At 41.9% G+C, this 22,000-nt stretch overlaps 1 protein-coding gene across 5 annotated transcripts in view; it reads left to right on the top strand.

Annotated features, from left to right (window-relative positions):
• Positions 1 to 232: 232 nt before the first annotated feature.
• Positions 233 to 22,000, top strand: part of LOC118395066 (serine/threonine-protein kinase STK11-like) — a 57,131-nt gene continuing 35,363 nt past the window's right edge. For 2 of the 5 annotated variants that reach the window (XM_035788852.2, XM_035788853.2), the window contains exons 1-3: positions 559 to 760; positions 1,588 to 2,588; positions 21,392 to 21,475. In XM_035788852.2, the coding sequence (XP_035644745.2) occupies positions 2,305 to 2,588; positions 21,392 to 21,475 (368 nt within the window). In that variant the 5' untranslated portion in view covers positions 559 to 760; positions 1,588 to 2,304. Of the gene's footprint in view, positions 394 to 555; positions 761 to 1,587; positions 2,589 to 21,391; positions 21,476 to 22,000 lie in introns of those variants that run through there. The other 3 variants (XM_035788854.2, XR_004827881.2, XM_035788855.2) reach the window with 3 other exon arrangements.

Consider the following 22,000-nt stretch of genomic DNA (forward strand, 5'->3'; position numbering starts at 1 on the left):
ATGGTCTTTAAAAACAAAATTTGCATAGAGGGGGTCAATCCCTAAAATCTATGCACTTGTGGCGAGCTGAGATTATTTGACAGGTGTAATCAATCTGATAATGACTCCCACCCTATGTTGAAGTTAAATCTCCAATCAAAACTCCAAAAGTGCATAGGGTGTACACCCTAGGGGTGATTAGAAAAGTGATCGAGTTGCCTATTTCAATTTCCTGAGTTTGGCATGCTATTGGCATGCTAACTTCTTAATAAATTCTGCATTTTAGCTAACATGAGTATTTGTATCTTTCTGTCACACTTACACAGTCTAATCATTTTTTTTGTGCTGCCAACCTACACTGTAAACACCTCCCCTAAACCCTGGAATATTATAGGAGGGGGTGTGTACTTCCAGGTATGAACAAAATTCAAAACTTAAACCTAAAAATGTAATACATGTTGTTTGTATTTATTTTATGTTATTCCATGTCCAATTTTGACACAAAAAAATGAGAAAACAAGTCGATTTTAGTTTGTAAAATTCCGAAGCGAAAAACGGCAATTTCGTTTTTCCACGCCCCGTTTTGACTCGGCGTTGACGCAAGTGAGAGGTTGGCTTTCATTCATCTGGAGCAACAACATGGCGGCAACCTGATAGCAGCTGCATAAAAAATAGCAAACATCACATATTTGTGCAAACAGACACAAATAAAAAAAAATACAGAGGAAGACTACATAACTAACAGGACATCCATCGACTTCGATTCAGTCTGAATGTCAAGGTGAGACTTGTTTACCAAAATGCCGACGTTTAGCTAACCTACCATCTGTATTTAACGTTAGCCGTTAACTACTGTAGCTTTTTGCAGTTTGTAAACACTGTAGGGATGACGTAGCTAACTTACTGTTACTGTACTCGTCTTGTTTGTTCGTAACTTTATCTGATTCTGAGCATAACCTACAAAACTAAATAAACACCGATTACTTATCCGAGTTAAATGGCTAACGTTATCTAGCACGTCGTTAGCTAGCTACAGAAATGCTAGTTGAATGAAAGTGTAACGTTACATTTGTGCTGGGGTTCGGAACGATAGGAGTTGAGGTGTTAAAAGCATGTTACCCGGTGTAGTCACACCGAAACTATCTGTTTGGAAAACTACCCTCGTCAGTTGAGGAAGGCAACTATGGTACTGTACTGAAACAAACAGCAAAATACCCGAGGCTAGCTAACGTTCACTATTTAGCTAGCTCAAGCCAACACATAAACATGCGCAGACTTTTTTTTTGGAACACAAAATAAGCATGCGCAGATTTTTGGGTTGCAAGCTTTTCTATGTGCGACACGCATTTACTGAGTCGTGCGACAGCTAGTTGTCTGACAAGAACATTTCATAATCGATTTTCCTTGTTTGCTTGCGTTCTGAAAGGCTGATCTTATGATTTAGTATTTTGACAGCAGACCGGGCAGAAGTAGCATAAAACGCATAGTCAGCCAGCCTTGTGGACCTATCCTGTAGTAGTTACTCGCTTTTCTACAAAATGAAAATTAGGCTAATATCCCACCTGATTGCTGAGAGATTTGACTGTTAATGTCGTTATTCACCCACAGGTTCCCTGGAACATAATCCTGAGTTGCCAGTTGAGAAAGGCTAGTGGACTCACTAGAATAGCTGGCAAGAAATATAGGATTCCGAGCAGTAATAACGATACTAAAGACTGAAAGGATTCATTTTGGTTTGAGTATTTAGCTATTGCATCTGGACTTAGATCAAGGCAAACCGATGGTGCCCTCTCTGAAGTAGAGACCATGGATCGCTACCAGGACCTATGGCCGAAGTACAGGGCTTGGGTTTGAAACGGGACCATTTACCTCTCCCCCTGCCTGTCACCATCCCATATCAGATCACAGATGGAGGTGACATGGAGCTAAGCAGTGAAATGTAATCTCGGCCAGAGATCCCGCTCTCTGCTCAGTAGCACCTGTCACAGCCTGAACTCTCCACAAATATTTTCATCCTGGACCTTGAACTCATTGAGTCTTAGCTAACTGCCCTACACCTCTCTGGTAACTGTTACAGCTAGCCTACAGTTTCCCACCAACCAAAACGAACCCCTTCATGTTTACAGACCTACTCTATCCCAACGTCAACAGATTCTCTCAATGCCCAGACCTGGCTACACCTCCTCCCATGTCCCTTAATTTTTTCTAATTGAACTGTATCCCTGAGCCACCACTACACACTGCCAGGCCAAAGGCTTGGTGCAGTTGCATTGGACTGTCTAGAGCACACTGCACTGACTAAGCTCTAACTAAGTTGATTTAAACATGAGTGACGGGGAGCTGCAGCACCTGGACTATCTGACTGAGAATGAGCTGATGGGCATGGACACGTTCATTCACCGCATCGACTCAACCGAGGTGATCTACCAGCCACGCAGGAAGAGGGCCAAGCTGATTGGGAAGTACCTGATGGGAGACCTGCTGGGGGAGGGCTCCTACGGAAAGGTGAAGGAGATGCTGGACTCTGACACGCTGTGTCGCAGGGCTGTCAAGATCCTCAAGAAGAAGAAGCTGAGGCGGATCCCCAACGGAGAGGCTAATGTGAAGAAGTAAGTTTTGGGGATGGTAGTTTGTGTGGTGGTGGATTTTTATTATTATTTTTTCTCTCCCTATCTTTCTTTTTGCTCTTTTCTTCCCTCTGGTTTACACTCTTGGTCATTCATTGTCAAGCTCAAGTATTTATTAACTATTATAAACTGGCTTATTTGAGTGCTGATTGGCTAACAGCATATGGTATGTCAGACCGTATACCACAGGTATGACAAAACATTTATTTTTACTGCTCTAAATGTGTTGGTAACCAGTTAATAATAGGAATACGGCTCCTTGGGGGTCTGTGATAGATGGCCAATATACCACAGCTAAGGGCTGTGTCCAGGCACTCCTTATTGCGTCGTGTGTAAGAACAGCCCTTTGCCATGGTATGTTGGCCATATACCACACCACCTTAGTCCTTATTGCTTAAATGTCACTGCTATAGGATGATTGCCTGGGTAACGCTTAAGATTGTGTCTCTGTGATTATCATTAGCGTGTGCATAGTCTATTACTGTGTTCACAACTACAGTGTCTCATGAACTGTTTTCCCTATATATGACTCACCATCGTCCCCCCTGTCCAAAGTGCACAACAACACTTTGGATCTTCATTTGCATTTCGCTCTCCTATTCAAATAAGTCCCTTTCCCTACATGGCAGCACCATAGGGCCTTTTCTGACTACGAGAGATTTCCTAGAGATTTTGAGAAAATACCCTCGGCCAGACCTTTTTCGGTAATGTGAATTTGTCACATCTAGACCACTACCTCCGGAGGTCGAGCACTACACTCGCCTGACAGTTTCCCCCTCCAAGCAGGTCAGTATAAACAGAATTGTCTCGTTGAGCCCAACACTCATAGCCGAGTGACGTTTTTGAAACCGCCAAAATGTATAGGCATTTTCCAGGAAAAGACGGTTATTCTGAAATTGTCGCTGTATTTTTAAAGCGGGGATGTGTAACTGCCGGGCCTGCCCCCCCCCTTTTGTAGGCCCACTGAGGTATAACAACTGTTAAATCCCTGTGGATTGATGAGTAATTGAAAAAGGTTACGGTTGAGGGATGAGGCAAATAAGTCTGGCTGTACAACCGATTGGCAAATGTAATGCAAATTGAGAAATCATGTGACTAAACTAAGTAAAAAGAAGAAACTATACTATGAAACAAAGATAAATTATATAAGAATGATAGTAAAACACTTTGGATCACCTTAAATGAAAAACTGCTCCTTCGTTCATTGAATCAGATGTCTCATTCATCACAAAACCCACTGATATTGCCAACTACTTCAATATTGTTTTAGGGCTGACTCCATTTCGTCGGCTGGTTTGATTGTTTGGTCTACAGGCTGTTGGTCGACCGAGACTTCTTTAGTCGGGCAGTAGCAATAATTATTTATATATATCACACACAGTGGGCTCCAAAATTACTGGCACCCCTGACTGGCAATGCACAAACTATACTTTAAAAAAATATAAACAATATAATTATAGAGAAACTCAAAATACCAACATTTGAGAAATACTGTACTTTATTAATGTTTCAATGGAACTAACCCAAATCATACAATTATTTAATACAAATTATATTTCACTAAAATGAAGGTTTCATAATGACTGGCTCTCCTCATTTAGTACTTAGTGCAACCACCTCTGGCAAGGATAACAGCATGGAGTCTTTTCCTGTGATGTTTGACAAGGCTAAGGAACACATTTGTAGGGATTTTTGGACCATTCCTCTATGCAGATCCTTTCAAGATCCTTCACATTCTTGGGTTTGCGCTTATCAACTGCCCTCTTCAACTCAGCCCACAGGTTATCGATTGGATTGAGGTTCGGCGACTGAGATGGCCTTGGCACAACATTGATTTTGTTGTCACAGAACCATTTCTGTGTGGATCTTGAGGTATGTTTTGGGTCATTGTCTAGTTGGAAAGTCCACCTATGGCCAAGGCCCAGCCTTTCGGCAGAGGTAACCAGATTGTCAGCCAAAATGGCCTGATACTTGGTGGAATTCATTGATGGCACAATCTTAACCAGTGCCCCTGGACCTCTGGAATTAAAACATCCCTGACCCACCACCATATTTCACCATGGGTATGAGGTGCCTCTCCTTGTAGGCATCTCTGTTTCGACGCCAAATGTGCCAATGCTGTATCTGACCAAAACGTTCAATTTTGGTCTCATCTGACCAGAGCACCTTCTTCCAGTTATAATTTAAATGACGTTTGGCAAACTCCAAACGCTGGCGTCTGTGTCTTGGGTTCAGAAATGGCTTTCTTCTGGTAACACTTCCAGCCTGTGGTTGTGGAGGTGGCGTCTGATTGTGCTTTTTGAAACCTGGTGACCCCAAGACGCCACCAAGGCCTGCAATTCTTGTTGCTTCTCTCACCATCCTCCTCCCTTCCTGGGGAGCAAATACGTCCTTTACCCGTGAGGTTTTCAACTGTTCCATATCTTTAGAATTTTGAAATAATTGCCCTGACAGTGTTCAGTGGTCTATTCAGTCGTTTGTGAATCTTCTTGTAGCCATTACCAGATTTATAAAGGTCAACGACCATCTCTCTGTTTTGTTCTCTCTGTCAGTTCTTTTGTTTTCTTCATGGTGTTGGATGACGAAGGGATATTGCATGCATGTTACCAAATTTTTTTTTTTATACCCGAGTAAAACAGGAAGTGATGTAATGGCTCAATAGTTGCTTAAGAGTTGAACTTATTTAAGTGGAATTTAAATCCTGGCTTAATTATGGTAGATGTTATGTAATAAAAGGACGCCAATAAGAAGACGTGCTTGGGCCAAGAAACACGAGCAATTGGACATTAGACTGGTGGAAATCTGTCATTTGAGTCCAAATTTGAGATCTGCCGTGTCTTTGTGAGATGCAGAGTAGGTGAACAGATGATCTCTGCATGTATAGTTCCCACCGTGAAACATGGAGGTGTGATGGTGCTTTGCTGGTGACAGTCAGTGATTTATCCAGAATTCAAGGCACACTTAACCAGCATGGCTACCGCTGCAGGCTACCGCAGCATTCTGCAGCGATACGACATCCCATCTAGTTTGAGCTTAGTGGGAACTATCATTTGTTTTTAAACAGGACAATGACCCAAAACACTTCCAGGCTGTGTAAGGGCTATTTGACCAAGACGGAGAGTGATGGAGTGCTGCATCAGATGAGCTGGCCTCCACAATCACCCGACCTCAACCCAATTGAGATGGTTTGGGATGAGTTGGCCCAGAGTTTTTTTTATTTTTTTTATTTCACCTTTATTTAACCAGGTAGGCATGTTGAGAACAAGTTCTCATTTACAATTGCGACCTGGCCAAGATAAAGCAAAGCAGTTCGACAGATACAACGACACAGAGTTACACATGGAGTAAAACAAACATACAGTCAATAATACAGTATAAACAAGTCTATATACAATGTGAGCAAATTAGGTGAGAAGGGAGGTAAAGGCAAAAATGGCCATGGTGGCAAAGTAAATACAATATAGCAAGTAAAACACTGGAAAGGTAGTTTTGCAATGGAAGAATGTGCAAAGTAGAAATAAAAATTATGGGGTGCAAAGGAGCAAAATGAATAAATTAAATACAGTTGGGAAAGAGGTAGTTGTTTGGGCTAAATTATAGGTGGGCTATGTACAGGTGCAGTAATATGTAAGATGCTCTGACAGTTGGTGCTTAAAGCTAGTGAGGGAGATAAGTGTTTCCAGTTTCAGAAAATTTTGTAGTTCGTTCCAGTCATTGGCAGCAGAGAACTGGAAGGAGAGGCGGCCAAAGAAAGAATTGGTTTTGGGGGTGACTAGAGAGATACCTGCTGGAGCGTGTGCTACAGGTGGGAGATGCTATGGTGACCAGCGAGCTGAGATAAGGGGGGACTTTACCTAGCAGGGTCTTGTAGATGACATGTGGAGCCAGTGGGTTTGGCGACCAAGTATGAAGCGAGGGCCAGCCAACGAGAGCGTACAGGTCACAATGGTGGGTAGTATATGGGGCTTTGGTGACAAAATGGATTGCACTGTGATAGACTGCATCCAATTTGTTGAGTAGGGTATTGGAGGCTATTTTGTAAATGACATCGCCAAAGTCGAGGATTGGTAGGATGGTCAGTTTTACAAGGGTATGTTTGGCAGCATGAGTGAAGGATGCTTTGTTGCGAAATAGGAAGCCAATTCTAGATTTAACTTTGGATTGGGGATGTTTGATATGGGTCTGGAAGGAGAGTTTACAGTCTAACCAGACACCTAAGTATTTGTAGTTGTCCACATATTCTAAGTCAGAGCCGTCCAGAGTAGTGATGTTGGACAGGCGGGTAGGTGCAGGTAGCGATCGGTTGAAGAGCATGCATTTAGTTTTACTTGTATTTAAGAGCAATTGGAGGCCACGGAAGGAGAGTTGTATGGCATTGAAGCTTGCCTGGAGGGTTGTTAACACTGTGTCCAAAGAAGGGCCGGAAGTATACAGAATGGTGTTGTCTGCGTAGAGGTGGATCAGGGACTCACCAGCAGCAAGAGCGACCTCATTGATGTATACAGAGAAGAGAGTCGGTCCAAGAATTGAACCCTGTGGCACCCCCATAGAGACTGCCAGAGGTCCGGACAGCAGACCCTCCGATTTGACACACTGAACTCTATCGGAGAAGTAGTTGGTGAACCAGGCGAGGCAATCATTTGAGAAACCAAGGCTGTCGGGTCTGCCGATGAGGATGTGGTGGTTGACAGAGTCGAAAGCCTTGGCCAGATCAATGAATACGGCTGCACAGTAATGTTTCTTATCGATGGCGGTTAAGATACCGTTTTAGGACCTTGAGCGTGGCTGAGGTGCACCCATGACCAGCTCTGAAACCAGATTGCATAGCAGAGAAGGTATGGTGAGATTCGAAATGGTCGGTAATCTGTTTGTTGACTTGGCTTTTGAAGACCGTAGAAAGGCATGGTAGGATAGATATAGGTCTGTAGCAGTTTGGGTCAAGAGTGTCCCCCCCTTTGAAGAGGGGGATGACCGCAGCTGCTTTCCAATCTTTGGGAATCTCAGACGATACAAAAGAGAGGTTGAACAGGCTAGTAATAGGGGTGGCAACAATTTCGGCAGATAATATTTAGAAAGAAAGGGTCTAGATTTTTCAGCTCTTTCAGAACATCAGCTGAATGGATTTGGGAGAAGGAGAAATGGGGAAGGCTTGGGCGAGTTGCTGTTGGGGGTGCAGTGCTGTTGACCGGGGTAGGAGTAGCCAGGTGGAAAGCATGGCCAGCTGTAGAAAAATGCTAATTGAAATTCTCAATTATGGTGGATTTATCAGTGGTGACAGTGTTTCCTATCTTCAGTGCAGTGGGCAGCTGGGAGGAGGTGTTCTTATTCTCCATGGACTTTACAGTGTCCCAGAACTTTTTTGAGTTAGTGTTGCAGGAAGCAAATTTCTGATTGAAAAAGCTAGCCTTGGCTTTTCTAACTGGCTGTGTATAACGGTTTCTAGCTTCCCTGAACAGCTGCATATCACGGGGCTGTTCGATGCTAATGCAGGATGTTTTTGTGTTGGTTAAGGGCAGTCAGGTCTGGGGAGAACCAAGGGCTATATCTGTTCCTGGTTCAAAATTTCTTGAATGGGGCATGTTTATTTAAGATGGTTAGGAAGGCATTTTTTAAAAATATCCAGGCATCCTCTACTGACGGGATGAGATCAATATCCTTCCAGGATACCCCGGCCAGGTCGATTAGAAAGGCCTGCTCGCTGAAGTGTTTCAGGGAGCGTTTTACAGTGATGAGTGGAGGTCGTTTGACCGCTGACCCATTACGGATGCAGGCAATGAGGCAGTGATCGCTGAGATCTTGGTTGAAGACAGCAGAGGTGTATTTAGAGGGGAAGTTTGTTAGGATGATATCTATGAGGGTGCCCGTGTTTAAGGCTTTGGGGGGGTTACCTGGCATTCCAGGAGTCTACCTCATGAAGCTGGTTGACCTATTTATTTATTTTTTGGGGGTTACTACATGATTCCATATGTGTTATTTCATAGTTTCGATGTCTTTTTACTATTATTTTACAATGTAAAAATAAAGAAACCCTTGAATGGGTAGGTGTGAACTTTTGACTGGTGCGTGTGTGTGCATACAGTTGAAGTTAACATACACTTAGGTTAGTCATTATAACTGGTTTTTCAACCATTTCTTGTTAACAAACTATAGTTTTGACAAGTCGGTTAGGACATCTACTTTGTGCATGACACAAGTAATTTTTCCATCAATTGTTTACAGACAGATTATTTCACTTATAATTCACTGTATCACAATTCCAGTGCGTCAGAAGTTTATATACACTATATGCCTTTAAACGGCTTGGAAAATTCCCAAAAATGTCATGGCTTTAGAAGCTTCTGGCTAATTTACATTATTTCAGTCAATTGGAGTTGTACCTGTGGATGTATTTCAAGGCTTACCTTCAAATTCAGTGCCTCTTTGCTTGACATGGGAAAATCTAATGAAATCAGCCAAAACCTCAAATTTTTTATAATCTTTTTTTTAGACCTCCACAAGTCTGGATCATCATTGGGAGCAATTTCCAAATGCCTGTAGGTACCACGTTCATCTGTACAAACAATAGTACGCCAGTATAAACACCATGGGACCACGCAGCTGTCATACTGCTGAGGAAGAAGACGTGTTCTGTCTCCTAGAGATGTATGTACTTTGGTGCAAAAAGTGCAAATGAATTCCAGAACAACAGCAAAGGACCATGTGAAGATGCTGGAGGAAACAAGTAAAGTATCTATATCCACAGTAAAACGAGTCCTATATCGACATAACCTGAAAGGCCGCTCAGCAAGAAAGAGGCCACTGCTCCAAAACCGCCATTAAAAAAAGCCATAATACGGTTTGCAACTGCACATGGGGACATAGATCATTATTTTTGGAGAAATGTCCTCTGGTCTGATGAAACAAAAATAGAACTACTTGGCCATAATGACCATTGTTGTGTTTGGAGGAAAAAGGGGGAGGCTTGGAAGCCGAAGAACACCATCCCAACTGTGAAGCACGGGGATGGCAGCATCATGTTGTGGGGATGCTTTGCTGCAGGAGGGACTGGTGCACTTCACAAAATAGATGGCGTCATGATGAAGGAAAATTGTGTGGGTATATTGAAGCAACATCTCAAGTCATCAGTTAAAGCTTGGTTGCAAATGGGTCTTCCAAATGGACAATGACCCCAAGCATGCTTCCAAAGTTGTGGCAAAATGGCTTAAGGACAACCAAGTCAAGGTATTGGAGTGGCCATCACAAAGCTCTGACCTCAATCCTATAGAACATTTGTGAGCAGAACTGAAAAGGCGTGTGCGAGCAAGGAGGCCTACACACCTGATTCAGTTACACCAGCTCTGTCAGGAGGAATGGTCCAACATGAACCTAATGTATTGTGGGAAGCTTGTGGAAGGCTACCCAAAACGTTTTACCCAAGTTAAACAATTTAAAGGCAATGCTATCAAATACTAATTGAGTGTGTGACTCACAGGGAATGTGATGAAAGAAATAAAAGCTAAAATAAATAATTCTCTCTACTATTATTCTGACATTTCAAGTTCTTTAAAATAGTGGTGATCCTAACTGACCTAAAACAGCAAATTTTTACTAGGATTAAATGTCAGGATTTGTGAAACTGAATTTAAATGTATTTGGCTAAGGTGTATGTACATTTCTGACTTCAACTGTATGTCTGTCTGTTTTCTTAAAGAATTACGGGGGCAGTTTGGAAAAAACGAATCCTGTCCGAATCATCCTCTGGAATAACGGACTTTCTGAAGTAATAATAACATAACCAACGTTCTCTAGTAATGCTAGTCCCATGCAAATAGGTCTTTGGTCACATGCATACATGTGCCACGTAAAGAGAGCAAGGGTTGAGTGAGTAGGGAATGTTTTTTTTTTTCTAAACATATTAGGAATTTTGGTAACTGAACTTTTTAGTCAGAAATGGCTGTAGTTATGTTGCATATGTAGAAACACGGACAGTATGGGAAACACAAATGTTCTGTGGTGGTTGCTGCAGCAGGGAGGAGAGGGTGCCAACGGGCGCTAGTCAGTCACACTTCAAAAACATTTTTTTTAGCAGTGCAGCAAATATAACTCTGGCCCGGCACAATCAAATCAATTGCTGGTCGGACTCCCTCTAGTCATTTGTGTGCCTTAATTATTTAATCATAGTGTGCTTAAAGCATCAGACAAGCTCAGTGAATATAGTTGATTTGATTAAAACACATACTTGACTTTTTGCATTTAGGCCAAAGAGTTCAATCATCAGACCAGAGAATCTTGTTTCTCATGGGTGCCTTTTGGGGAACTCTATGCGTTCTATCCTGTGCCTTTTACTGAGGAGTGGCTTCCATCTGGCCGCTCTACCATAAAGGCCTGATTGGTGGAGTGCTGCAGAGATGGTTGTCCTTCTGGAAGGTTCCCCCATCTCCACAGAGGAACTCTGGATCTCTGTCAGTGACAGGATCAAGCCCCTTCTCCCCTGCTCAGTTTGGCCGGACGGCCAGCTCTAGGGAGAGTCTTGGTCTTTCCAAACTTTGTCCATTTAAGAATGATTGAGGCCACTGTCTTCTTGGGGACCTTCAGTGCTGCATTTTTTTTGGTACCCTTCCCCAGATATGTGCCTCAACACAATCCTGTCTCTGAGCTCTACGGACAATTCCTTCAACCTCCTGGCTTGGTTCTTGTTCTGACATGCACTGTTAACTGTGGGACCTTCTATAGAAAGGTGGGGAGAAGTCTGTCCATAATAAAGTGCTGCTCTGCCACTATCAACAAGGCAGATCCTACAGGCCCTAGTTTTGTCTCACCTGGATTACTGTCCAGTTGTGTAGTCAGTCGGGTGTAGCAAAGAGGGAACAGGGCAGTACGGCTGGCCCTTAAATGTACACTGAGAGCTAACATGAACAATATGCATGTCAATCTCTCGAGGCTCAAACTAGAGGAGAGATTGACTTCAGTACTACTTGTTTTTTAAGAGATATTGACATGCTGAACTGTCTATTTAAACTACTAGCACATAGTTTGGACACCAATGCATACCCCACAAGACATGCCACCCGAGGTCTCTTCACAATCCCCAAGTCGGGAGCAGACTATGGGAGGTGCACAGTACTACATAGAGCCATGGCTACACGGAACTCTATTCCACTTCAGGTAACGGATAAAAATACACCTAATGGAACAGTGGGGACTGTGAAAACACACGCATACACATAACACACGCACTCTACACACTTACATGTGGATTTTGTATTGTAGAGTAGCTGCCTGAGGGTACACACACTTGTGCGAAGTGTTAGTATATATTTGTATACAACTGCCTTAATGTTGGAACACAGGAAGAGTAGCTGCTGCCTTGGCAGTAGCTAATAGGGATCCTTAATAAATACAAAATAGCCGAAGTACATGTTTTATTATAATACAAATTCAACGGGGACTTGCTCATGTGACTCAGGCGAGGCAAATGTACTGCTTGTTGTTTCAGCACAGTTGGGTGAGGGATGGGTGCAAGAGGAGCAGGGGTCAGAGAGAGAAAATAGCCAAACCAAATCCTGCAAGTTTGACAAACTTGTTGCTGTGATAGGCACTGCTGGATGAGATGATAGATAGCCTATCTTGCATCAAATCGATGCAAAGAAACTAGCTAGCCAGCTAAGTTAGTTAGCCAGCTAGCTAGCAAGGTTGCATCACAACCTGGTATGGCAACTGCTCTGCATTTGACTACAGAGTAGAGGTTGGCCGTTTAAAAAAATATGATTATTATTATTATCATTTTTTAAAATTAGGGCCATTTTCATAATAATCGGTAATCTGCGTTCTCAGACACCGATTATGGCCATAGATTACATTGCACTCCACGAGGAGACTGCGTGGCAGGCTGACCACCTGTTAAGCGAGTGCAGCAAGGAGCCATGGTAAGTTGTTTGCTAGCATTAAACTTATTTAAAAAAAAAAACAATTAATCTTAATCACTAGTTAACTACACAATGTTGATATTACTAGTTTATCTAGCTTGTCCTGCGTTGCATATAATCGATGCGGTGCCTGTTAATTTATCATCGAATCACAGCCTACTTCACCAAATGGGTGATGAATTAACAAGCGCATTTGTGAAAAAAGCACGTTCTTGCACCAATAAGTACCTAACCATAAACATCAATGCCTTTAAAAAAACAAACAATACACAAGTATATATTTTTAAACCTGCATATTTAGTTAATATGCTAACATGAATTCTTTTAACTTGGGAAAATGTGTCACTTCTCTTGCATTCTGTGCAAGCAGAGTCTGGGTATATGCAGCAGTTTGGGCTGCCTGGCTTGTTGCGAACTGTGTGAAGACCGTAATTAATTTGCCAGAATTGTACATAATTATGACATAACATTGAATGTTGTGGAATTTAACAGCAATATTTAGACTTAGGGATGCCACCCATTACATAAAATATGGAACAGTATTTCACTGAAAGAATATACTTTTTTTTTTTCCCCTGTCAATGATAGTTTCCCGATTTGACCATATTAATGACCTAAGGCTCGTATTTCTGTGTGTTATATTATAATTAAGTCTATGATTTGATAGAGTAGTCTGACTGAGCGGTGGTAGGCAGCAGCAGGCTCGTAAGCATTCATTCAAACAGCATTTTCCTGTATTTGCCAGCAGCTCTTCGCTGTGCTTCAAGCATTGCACTGTTTATGACTCCAAGCCTATCAACTCCCGAGATTAGGCTGGCAATACTATAGTGCCTATAAGAACATCCAATAGTAAAAGTTACCTGGGAATATTGAAGACTCATGTTAAAAGGAACCACCAGCTTTCATATGTTCTCATGTTCTGAGCAAGGAACTAAATTGTTAGCTTTTTTACATGGCACATATTGCACTTTTACTTCTCCAACGCTTTGTTTTTGCCTTGAAAAATCATAATCGGTCGACCTATACTACAGAGAGTAGTGCGTATGGCCCAGTACATCACTGTTATTGTTGTTCATATTAAACACCCCTACCTGTTGGCCAGAAGCAGAACTTTCTTCTGAAACTCGTCAATCTATTCTTGTTCTGAGAAATGTGAGAAATTGCCATGAAACTGAAGATCTCGTGCAACTCTGTGTACTACTCCCTTCACAGAACAGAACTGGCCCTAACCAGAATAGAAAGGAGTGGGAGGCCCCGGTGCACAACTAAGCAAGAAGACAAGTACATAATTGTCTAGTTTGAGAAAGACGCCTCACAAGTCCTCAACTGGCAGCTTCATTAAATTGTCCCCGCAAAACAGTCTCCACATCAACAGTGAAGAGGCGACTCCGGGATGCTGGCCTTATTGGAAATGTATTGTGTGGAATAGCCTTCATTTCTCAGAACAGGTATAGACTGATGAGTTTCAGAAGAAAGCTCTTTGTTTCTGGCCATTTTGAGCCTGTATAATCGAACCCACAAATACTGATTCTCCAAATTCTCAACTTGTCTAAAGAAGGCCCGTTTTATTGCTTCTTTAACCAGCACAACAGTTTTCAGCTGTGCTAACATAATTGCAAAATTGTTTTCTAATAGCCTTTTTAAAATGATGCATTTGTATTAGCTAACACAATGTGTCATTGGAACACAGGAGTGATGGTTGCTGATAATGGGCCTCTGTATGCCTATGTAGATATTCCATACAAAATCTGTCGTTTCCAGCTACAATAATCATTTACAACATTAACAATGTCTGCACTGTATTGCTGATCAATTTTATGTTATTTTAATGGACCAAAAATTAGCTTTTCTTTAAAAAACAAGGACATTTCTAAGTGACCCAACTTTTGAACAATAGTGTGTGTTATATGGTAAAGTCATACAAATTCAAGAGGGTAATTTTTCATTTCTTATTACTAGAATTAGGGCAGTATATGTTAGAAATGTCAAATTAGATTTTGGTTGATTTTATAGGTACACTTAACCTCATTTAAATATTTTGCTCTACCATAGGCTAAGCCCTTGGCACTCCACTGGTTTTGTTCAGAGCATCACCATGATCACTTGAATAGGTGTCATGAACTGGATGACCCAGATCCACATCGTCCACAGTCCTGTGTAACTCCGTCAGTAGAGCATGGCGCTTGCAATGCAAAGGGTTGTGGGTTTGATTCCTGTTGGGGCCACCATATGATAAAATGCATACCTTACTGTAACCATCTCTCTTTCTATAAAATGGCAGTTGTTTTCGAACCACAGCTGAGGTTTTAATCACACAGTGGAGTTTATTTAATAATCTTGTGATGAGCTGCAGGCGTGTCTAAATATAGAGGAGCGAGCTAATGCAACTGTCAAATGAGTGAGTTCTCACCGTGGGAAGTATTTAGAGAGATGGAGGAACAACTCAGTTTAGGCTGCTTGTAGAACACGTTCTCTGTACATTTTTCTATTGATTTTTGGTGCAAGTTCTATTTCGGTTAGATTCAATTGGCCCATTTCGAATGTGATTTTAAATTGACTTGATTATGTTAGTGTTGCTGTCTAGGCTACCAGCCACCAGTGTTGTTGTGGATGGGGCATTCATTTGCAGTGATGCAATGTTCTGTCTTGTATTGTACTCACACCCTCTAATTATTACGGTCTAGTACTAAGCACACCAGTGTGTGTCCTATGTGCTGTTGTGCACATGCCTGAGTTTCTCACACTTTTGGTGGGAACAGTGTCTGTAATATGTTTGGGCCCACCAACACAGACATGCACAATCTTATTTATTTTTAAGCATGTGTGAGAGCCATACCTGGCCCTGGATGCCATAGTACAGTACTACCCTGAGCCCCTCTCTCTCTCTCCATTCACACTCACAGCAGCCATCGCTTAACATTCCTGTCTGCCAAACACTTCCTGCTTTCACTGCCCGGGGTTGCCACGGGGATGGACACCCTCACACTCTGCCGTTGCGCAATGACCATTCCTGTTGCTTGGGCGATGCCTCCGAAATTCCGAGCCATGGTTTGGAATGCCGCACGCACACTCCTGAGTGGGGAGATAGGGAGGTGTGTTTGTGTGTGGGGTCACGTTCTTTGAGTCCATTGATTTCATTTGACTTCTAGCAGGTAACATTAAGAAGTTTGTCATCATAATGAATAAGCCTAGAATTAGTGCACCGGCAGCTGTAGAATGTAGCTAAGGCCAAGTTTAAGCTATATATATATGTGTAGAGGAGTGGTCACCAACCGGTCGATCTTCAAGGCATTCCTAGTCGATCACCTAACATTTCTGTCAAAGCCAACTATAAAGGCTTGCGCTCTTCTTTTTTTGTGTGTGTTGCTCTGTTCGCAGTAGGTGCACTTGATTCAGAAGCCCTGTGTATGAGGTAGGCAAAATGTTCCCATTTTGAACCATTTCATTTGTCCGAAAAGACAAACTCCCCCTTTCCAGCAGACCAGGAGATCTGTGGCTAAATCGAGTGTGCCTACTGCGCTGGCCGATCGGATAGCTCAAATCACCATGCCCACAGCTTCCAGGACCCCAGCCACAGCAAAGTTTGATACTAGCCGGCATGAGATTTTATGACTTTTGAAACTATGACCAGAGAGAGACTGTTAAAGAATACAGCAAAGAGCTGCTGTTTTTATGAATGAGTTCATGTCTAAGTTTTTATTCAACACTACTACAAAATATTTCACATTTTCTGGTCAAAGGAACAACATAAATTTGTTCCTGAGGCAGAGGTTTCGCCATCAGGTGGAAGACTGGGAAAAATAGTTGGGAACGGTCATCCAACTCAGACGTTCAAGTCGGAACTCTGGCATCTTTTCTAGAGCTCTGACTTTCCGACCTGAAGATCCCCCCCCAGAGTTCCCAGTTTTCTTGAAAGCACAATCACCATCAGATCCAGTAAAATAAAACAGCTATTTATTAGCAAATTATTTAAATTTATGCTCAGCTGTGCCTCGCAAATGCTGCACCAACTGAACTATGTTGTTATGAAAGCTCAAGATTTTAAATATAATGTGGTCTGAGAAGAACAATATTGCCAAGCATATAGCCAAATATGCTGTGAAAATGTATTCGGCCTACTGCACACGCCTCATTCATACAGAACTGTTTTTATTGGGTTAATGTTCAATTCTTTAGTCATGTTTTAAAAAGAATCGGAGCAGTAGATCTCTGCTTGCTTTTTGACTGCAAAGTGACTCAGAAAAGGGTTGGTGGTCACTGATGATCAGTCGATCAATTGCAAAACTGTTTTGTAAAAATGCAGGTTTCCGTCCTCCTGGACAGCATCCCACAGAGACATTTGATCCACTGCAGAGCAGATGCTCTCACTACGCAGCGGACACAGTCCAGTGCTTTAGACGTCACAAAGCTGACACTCTCATTTCTGTCCTAGAGAACAGCAGTGCTGCTAACTGCTCTTGTTGAACTTGAATGCGGAATGTTTTTACCCTTGAATGAGAGTGATGATGCAGCAAAGGTTTATCAATTGCCTTTTCAGTACTAGGAAGTGAAGTGACCACAATTCTGATAAACATAGGCCTATATTTACATCAAAGATGGTATCCCAAAACAATAACACATTTTTGTGTTGCTCTGTACTAGTATGATTAAAGCAGCTTTCTTTTCCCTGACTCTTTTTAAATGGTCTGGCATGTATGCATTATCCCTTGCAGCAGTGTTTGTCCCTTTTGCTGTGTGTGTGGCTGCTTGCAGGCGGGATGTCTCTCTGACTCAGTCAGTTGTGATGCAGGCAGTAATTGTTGGGTATATAGCAAAGGACTGGGCCAGCCTGTGACTGCAGGCTAGTATGGTGAGTGAAATGGGCACACCACAGAGGGAGAGCGACAGTACAGTGTGTAGATTGTGTGTGAGAGACTGGCGACTTAGACTAGCGAAAGAGGGTGTGTGCGCGTTCCTGCCCTACATGGTGTTTTCAATAAGCTGTGTGCAGAATGCAGGCACCCCAACGCTGTGCACTGAACTACTGGCTTACAGATCGACTGCCCCTAAAAAGTATAACTGCCTATGTGGCGTCTGAGTCAAACATGTATTCTAGTGCCAAAATTGATGACAACGTGTAAATAGAATAATTTTGGTCATAACGTCAGTCTCGTCCTAAACTGAGATTTACGAGATACTTTTTTGTCATGAAATGAAGGGTACTGTAACAGTTTTTTTTTTCTTGGGTTTATTTCAATCCTGCACACATTCACACAGCTGGCAGCACCCAAGTAATCATCAATTCAGAGCGCAGCTGCAGGAGACTTGAATCTTAATGCCGATGGTCAATTTGGTTTGACAGTCCATATCCTTTTGGAGCCTTAGGGACCATCAGTAAATTACACATGTACATGGGACAATATTTTATAAGGTCAATAGTGCCTAATTTCCATGAATTAACTTCAAAACAACTATACATTTTACAACTTCAAAATAACTATACATTTATGTACAAATATTGAAAGCATTTAATGATACAACTAAAAGATGTGCACCATGAAAATATTGTCCCATTTACATTGTAATTTATTGACGGTCCGTAGGGTTGCACATTTTGGGGAATATTCAGAGGTGGAAACTTTACATGGGAATTAATATTAATATCATTTTAAATGTAGGGTTTTTTTCCCCATTGGATGTATTTGCCATATATATTTACCATATGGAGACAAACATAAACCTTTTACCTTATCACAATGGACATAATTGCAAATGGTTAAGTCCTTCCAATAGAAATAAAAATGTAGTTAGGAATTGAACTCTAATTAAATGAGTTGACTCTTCACATGGGATGATTCCACTGAACAACAAAATAAATACAATCTTGAATAATCCCCAATGATCCATCACATCTCCCAAAAAATGTTTTCAACATCCATCTGTAAAATGATAGTTTAAACTAAAGCTTTGGTTGTCTTCCTCTCAGGCTTCCATGTCTTCTCCCTGGACCTCCTCAATGTCCACCTCTTGAACATCAGACTCTGAGGCCTCATCTTCACTGTCACTTTCCAACCTTGTTGAGCATGGCTCGTTGTCAAGCTCAAAAAGCCTCAAATTTGCCAGGATGGCCACCAATTTTTCAACCTTTGTATTGGTGTGTGTGTTCCCAAACAAGGACCAGTTGCACTCTGAGGCGGCTGATGTTGGTGGGATTTAGAGGATGATGGAGGCAACGGGAAAGAGCATCAGATCCACAAAGTCCCTTCCACCAGGTGGCTGATGAGATATGTTGGCACGACTGCCATATTGCATACTTAGGCCCTTGCTTGGAGTTCCTCGGCGTACACATCACAGACAAACTGAATTGGTCCACCCACACAGACAGCATCGTGAAGAAGGCTAGTACTAGTAACCGGGACTATTAACCGGAAGGTTGCGAGTTCAAACCCCCGAGCTGACAAGGTACAAATCTGTCGTTCTGTCCCTGAACATGCAGTTAACCCACTGTTCCCAGGCCGTCATTGAAAATAAGAATTTGTTCTTAACTGACTTGCCTGGTTAAATAAAGGTTAAAAAAAAAATTTAAAAAGGCGCGGCAGCGCCTCTTCAACCTCAGGAGGCTGAAGAAATTTGGCTTGTCACCAAAAGCACTCACAAACTACAGATGCACAATCGAGAGCATCCTGTCGGGCCTTGTTGATCTCTGCACCAGACAGGATGCTCTCGCCAACATGCTTGGTCCAACATGTACGCTGCGGCATGTATGGGCTTCAGGCAGAAGTTTTCACGCTTTTTGATTATTTTCAGATCCGCAGTTTCCTCTGTTTTGAGCAACAGTGAAGTGGGATGGGTTGTATGGATTTCTTCTCTTACATCTGCAAGGAGAGTCTGACTATCAGACAGGGTGGCATTGTCTCCTTCAATCTGTGCAATGGCTACTGCTATAGGTTTCAGGTTGCTTTATCACTCTCCCAAAATACTGTCCATATCGGCAGACTGTGATATGCCATTTCTTGGAGAGACTCCTTCCCCTCCAGGAGACCGTTAAACATGATGACAACACCACCTCAGCGGGTGTTTCTGGCCAGTTTCAATTTGGTTCTCTTATTCCTCTCACTTTGCTTGGTGAGGTAGATTGCTGCTATAACATGATGACCTTTCACATACTTTTGTCAGAAGTTGCTTGTTGTGAGCGCGAAGGGAACTTCATGCACTTGGCCAGATTCTGCATCTTTGTTGCATTATTCACATATGATTTGGCACAACATTTGCAAATGTACACAGCTTTTCCTTCTACATTAGCTGCAGTGAAATGTCTCCACACATCAGATAGTGCCCATGGCATTTTCCTGTAAAGATGAGAAAAAATTTGTAAAACAAAATACAATTCCATGTACAGATAAATAGTTAAACAGTTAGATTAAACAACTCCTTTGTAAAATTAATGTTATAAAATTAAACCTGTATGGAAACAGGTGAATTTAACACTCCTCAGTTAGCAGGCTCAAACGAGCTAAAACCCACGTTATCAAAAATGAACTCGCAGAAATTGTTAACAAGTTAGAAATGATTTAAACACACTTTGCTGTAGGCTACTATTTACTATTTAACAAAAAATAATGTGTGTCATAAAATATATTCACCCCACCCAATATTGTAATCAAAACTTACCAGAAAGCATGAAGTCCTTGGCTCAGACAGTGTAGTAGTGTGGGCTCAATAGCATCTCATTAGTGTGTAAAATCTTGAGAATTAGCTGTACATTTGATGGAAGAATGCAATGTGCATGCAGAGGGTTGCAAATCCATTGAATTGGGGATAGTTTAACCAAAATATGCTGCCTTGTGTATCCCACAAAAAAAGATTCACTGTTATAAGCTAACTTTATTTGATGAATTTAAGAAAAAATCCCGGGCTTAACTTCCCATGGAAAATTTCCGGAAATTTCACAACCCTTTAACCGTAGAGATGTGAGATCTCCCAGAGATGTGCTATCCAATGTCAAACCAACTTTGCCACGGTCGGAACCCCAGTTGGCTGAAGCTAATAGCCGAAAGAAGTTTACTCTGCGACTTCAAGACAGGACTTGGTTAGACGGTTTCAAGTTATCTAGAGTAGTTTGTGACTGTGTACTGTTTTGGCAGAGAGAATGTATAAACTCTTGCCACGTACGAAACCCACATTAACCCCCCCCCCCTGCCCCAATGACGACCCTCGTTTGGCTTCGGTCATGGCTTCTTCATTTCTTATCAATGACCAAGCTGAAAAACTAGGCCAAATCAGTAAGTTCAGCCCCTCTGTAACTTACCTATTATTGTACAACACTTAAGATTAGCCTACTATGAGAACATTTACTCATGAAAATGCACTTTCAAATGTCGCCAAGATTTCCTTCCCATCCAGTTGAATGACATGGATAATTCAAACCCAGTCGTTTTAAAAACAAGGACTCTTGTTTTGAAAGGGGATGTTTCTCCTGTGGCGTAGACTGAGGCATAAGTACACTAACACTTTTGGCCTGCCTCTTTTGTGTTTGCTCCCTTCGTGCAGTTGCTGTAGTCATTAGTGGCAGGCCGGCTACTCTGTAGCAGATGAATGTGGAGTCTCTTGGGGGTTTGACATGGTGGTGCTTGGGGTGATTTAAAGTTCCCCCTCCAGCGGCAGTTTCTAGAGCTGTCTCAATGAGCTTAGCCACCCCAATGTGTCGTTCACCCTTTATTCTGCTGTTATATTCACCTTAATGCTTCATTCCCCTAGAAGTCTACACATAATTTATTTTACGATGTGCTATTTATTAGTTTATTTTTCAATTTCGCCAATGTTTCAGTTGTGATGCCTGTGAGGGAGTTTCATTTGTAACATCTCTAACCTTTTTTGTCTGTTGGTTTGTTTGTGTTTCAGGGAGATCCAGCTGCTACGGAGACTCCAGCACAAAAATGTGATCCATTTGGTGGATGTGTTGTACAATGAAGAGAAGCAGAAAATATATCCTTCTGTGTTTGTGCACGCCAGGGTTTCTGTTAGGAAAATGTGACACTGGCCAACGTGACCTGGGAGATTTAAATTTGACCATAGGCATTGGATTGTATCCCATTTAGGGCGTCCAACCACTGTGCTCAGAATGACAAATCACATTTAGACTATTGTAATGCATCTTAACAGAACATATAACTCCTCTAATGAAGAAACCAATAATACAAAATGTTCAAACATTTGCCAAAAAGCATTTCTGCTAGCGGTTCATATGTGGCATATATAAAAATCTTATTTAGGAACATAGAAACGGGGAATCTGAAGATGTAACACTAGGACTTGGCTTCTGGACAACGAAAGAAAGTTGATATGAAAAAACTAATAGAAGAGGAGAGAAATGGCATACGAGGTATTTCATAGGCGGCGGTGTCTAGTAACTTCCCCTAAAGTACATTGAAATACATTTGCCAAAATGATATAATTACTCCTGTCTATACAGAAATGAATGAACTCATTCAAAATATTTCACCAGAGAGC

Source organism: Oncorhynchus keta, chromosome 15 (genome assembly GCF_023373465.1).
Source record: "Oncorhynchus keta strain PuntledgeMale-10-30-2019 chromosome 15, Oket_V2, whole genome shotgun sequence".
Lineage (NCBI taxonomy): Eukaryota > Metazoa > Chordata > Actinopteri > Salmoniformes > Salmonidae > Oncorhynchus > Oncorhynchus keta.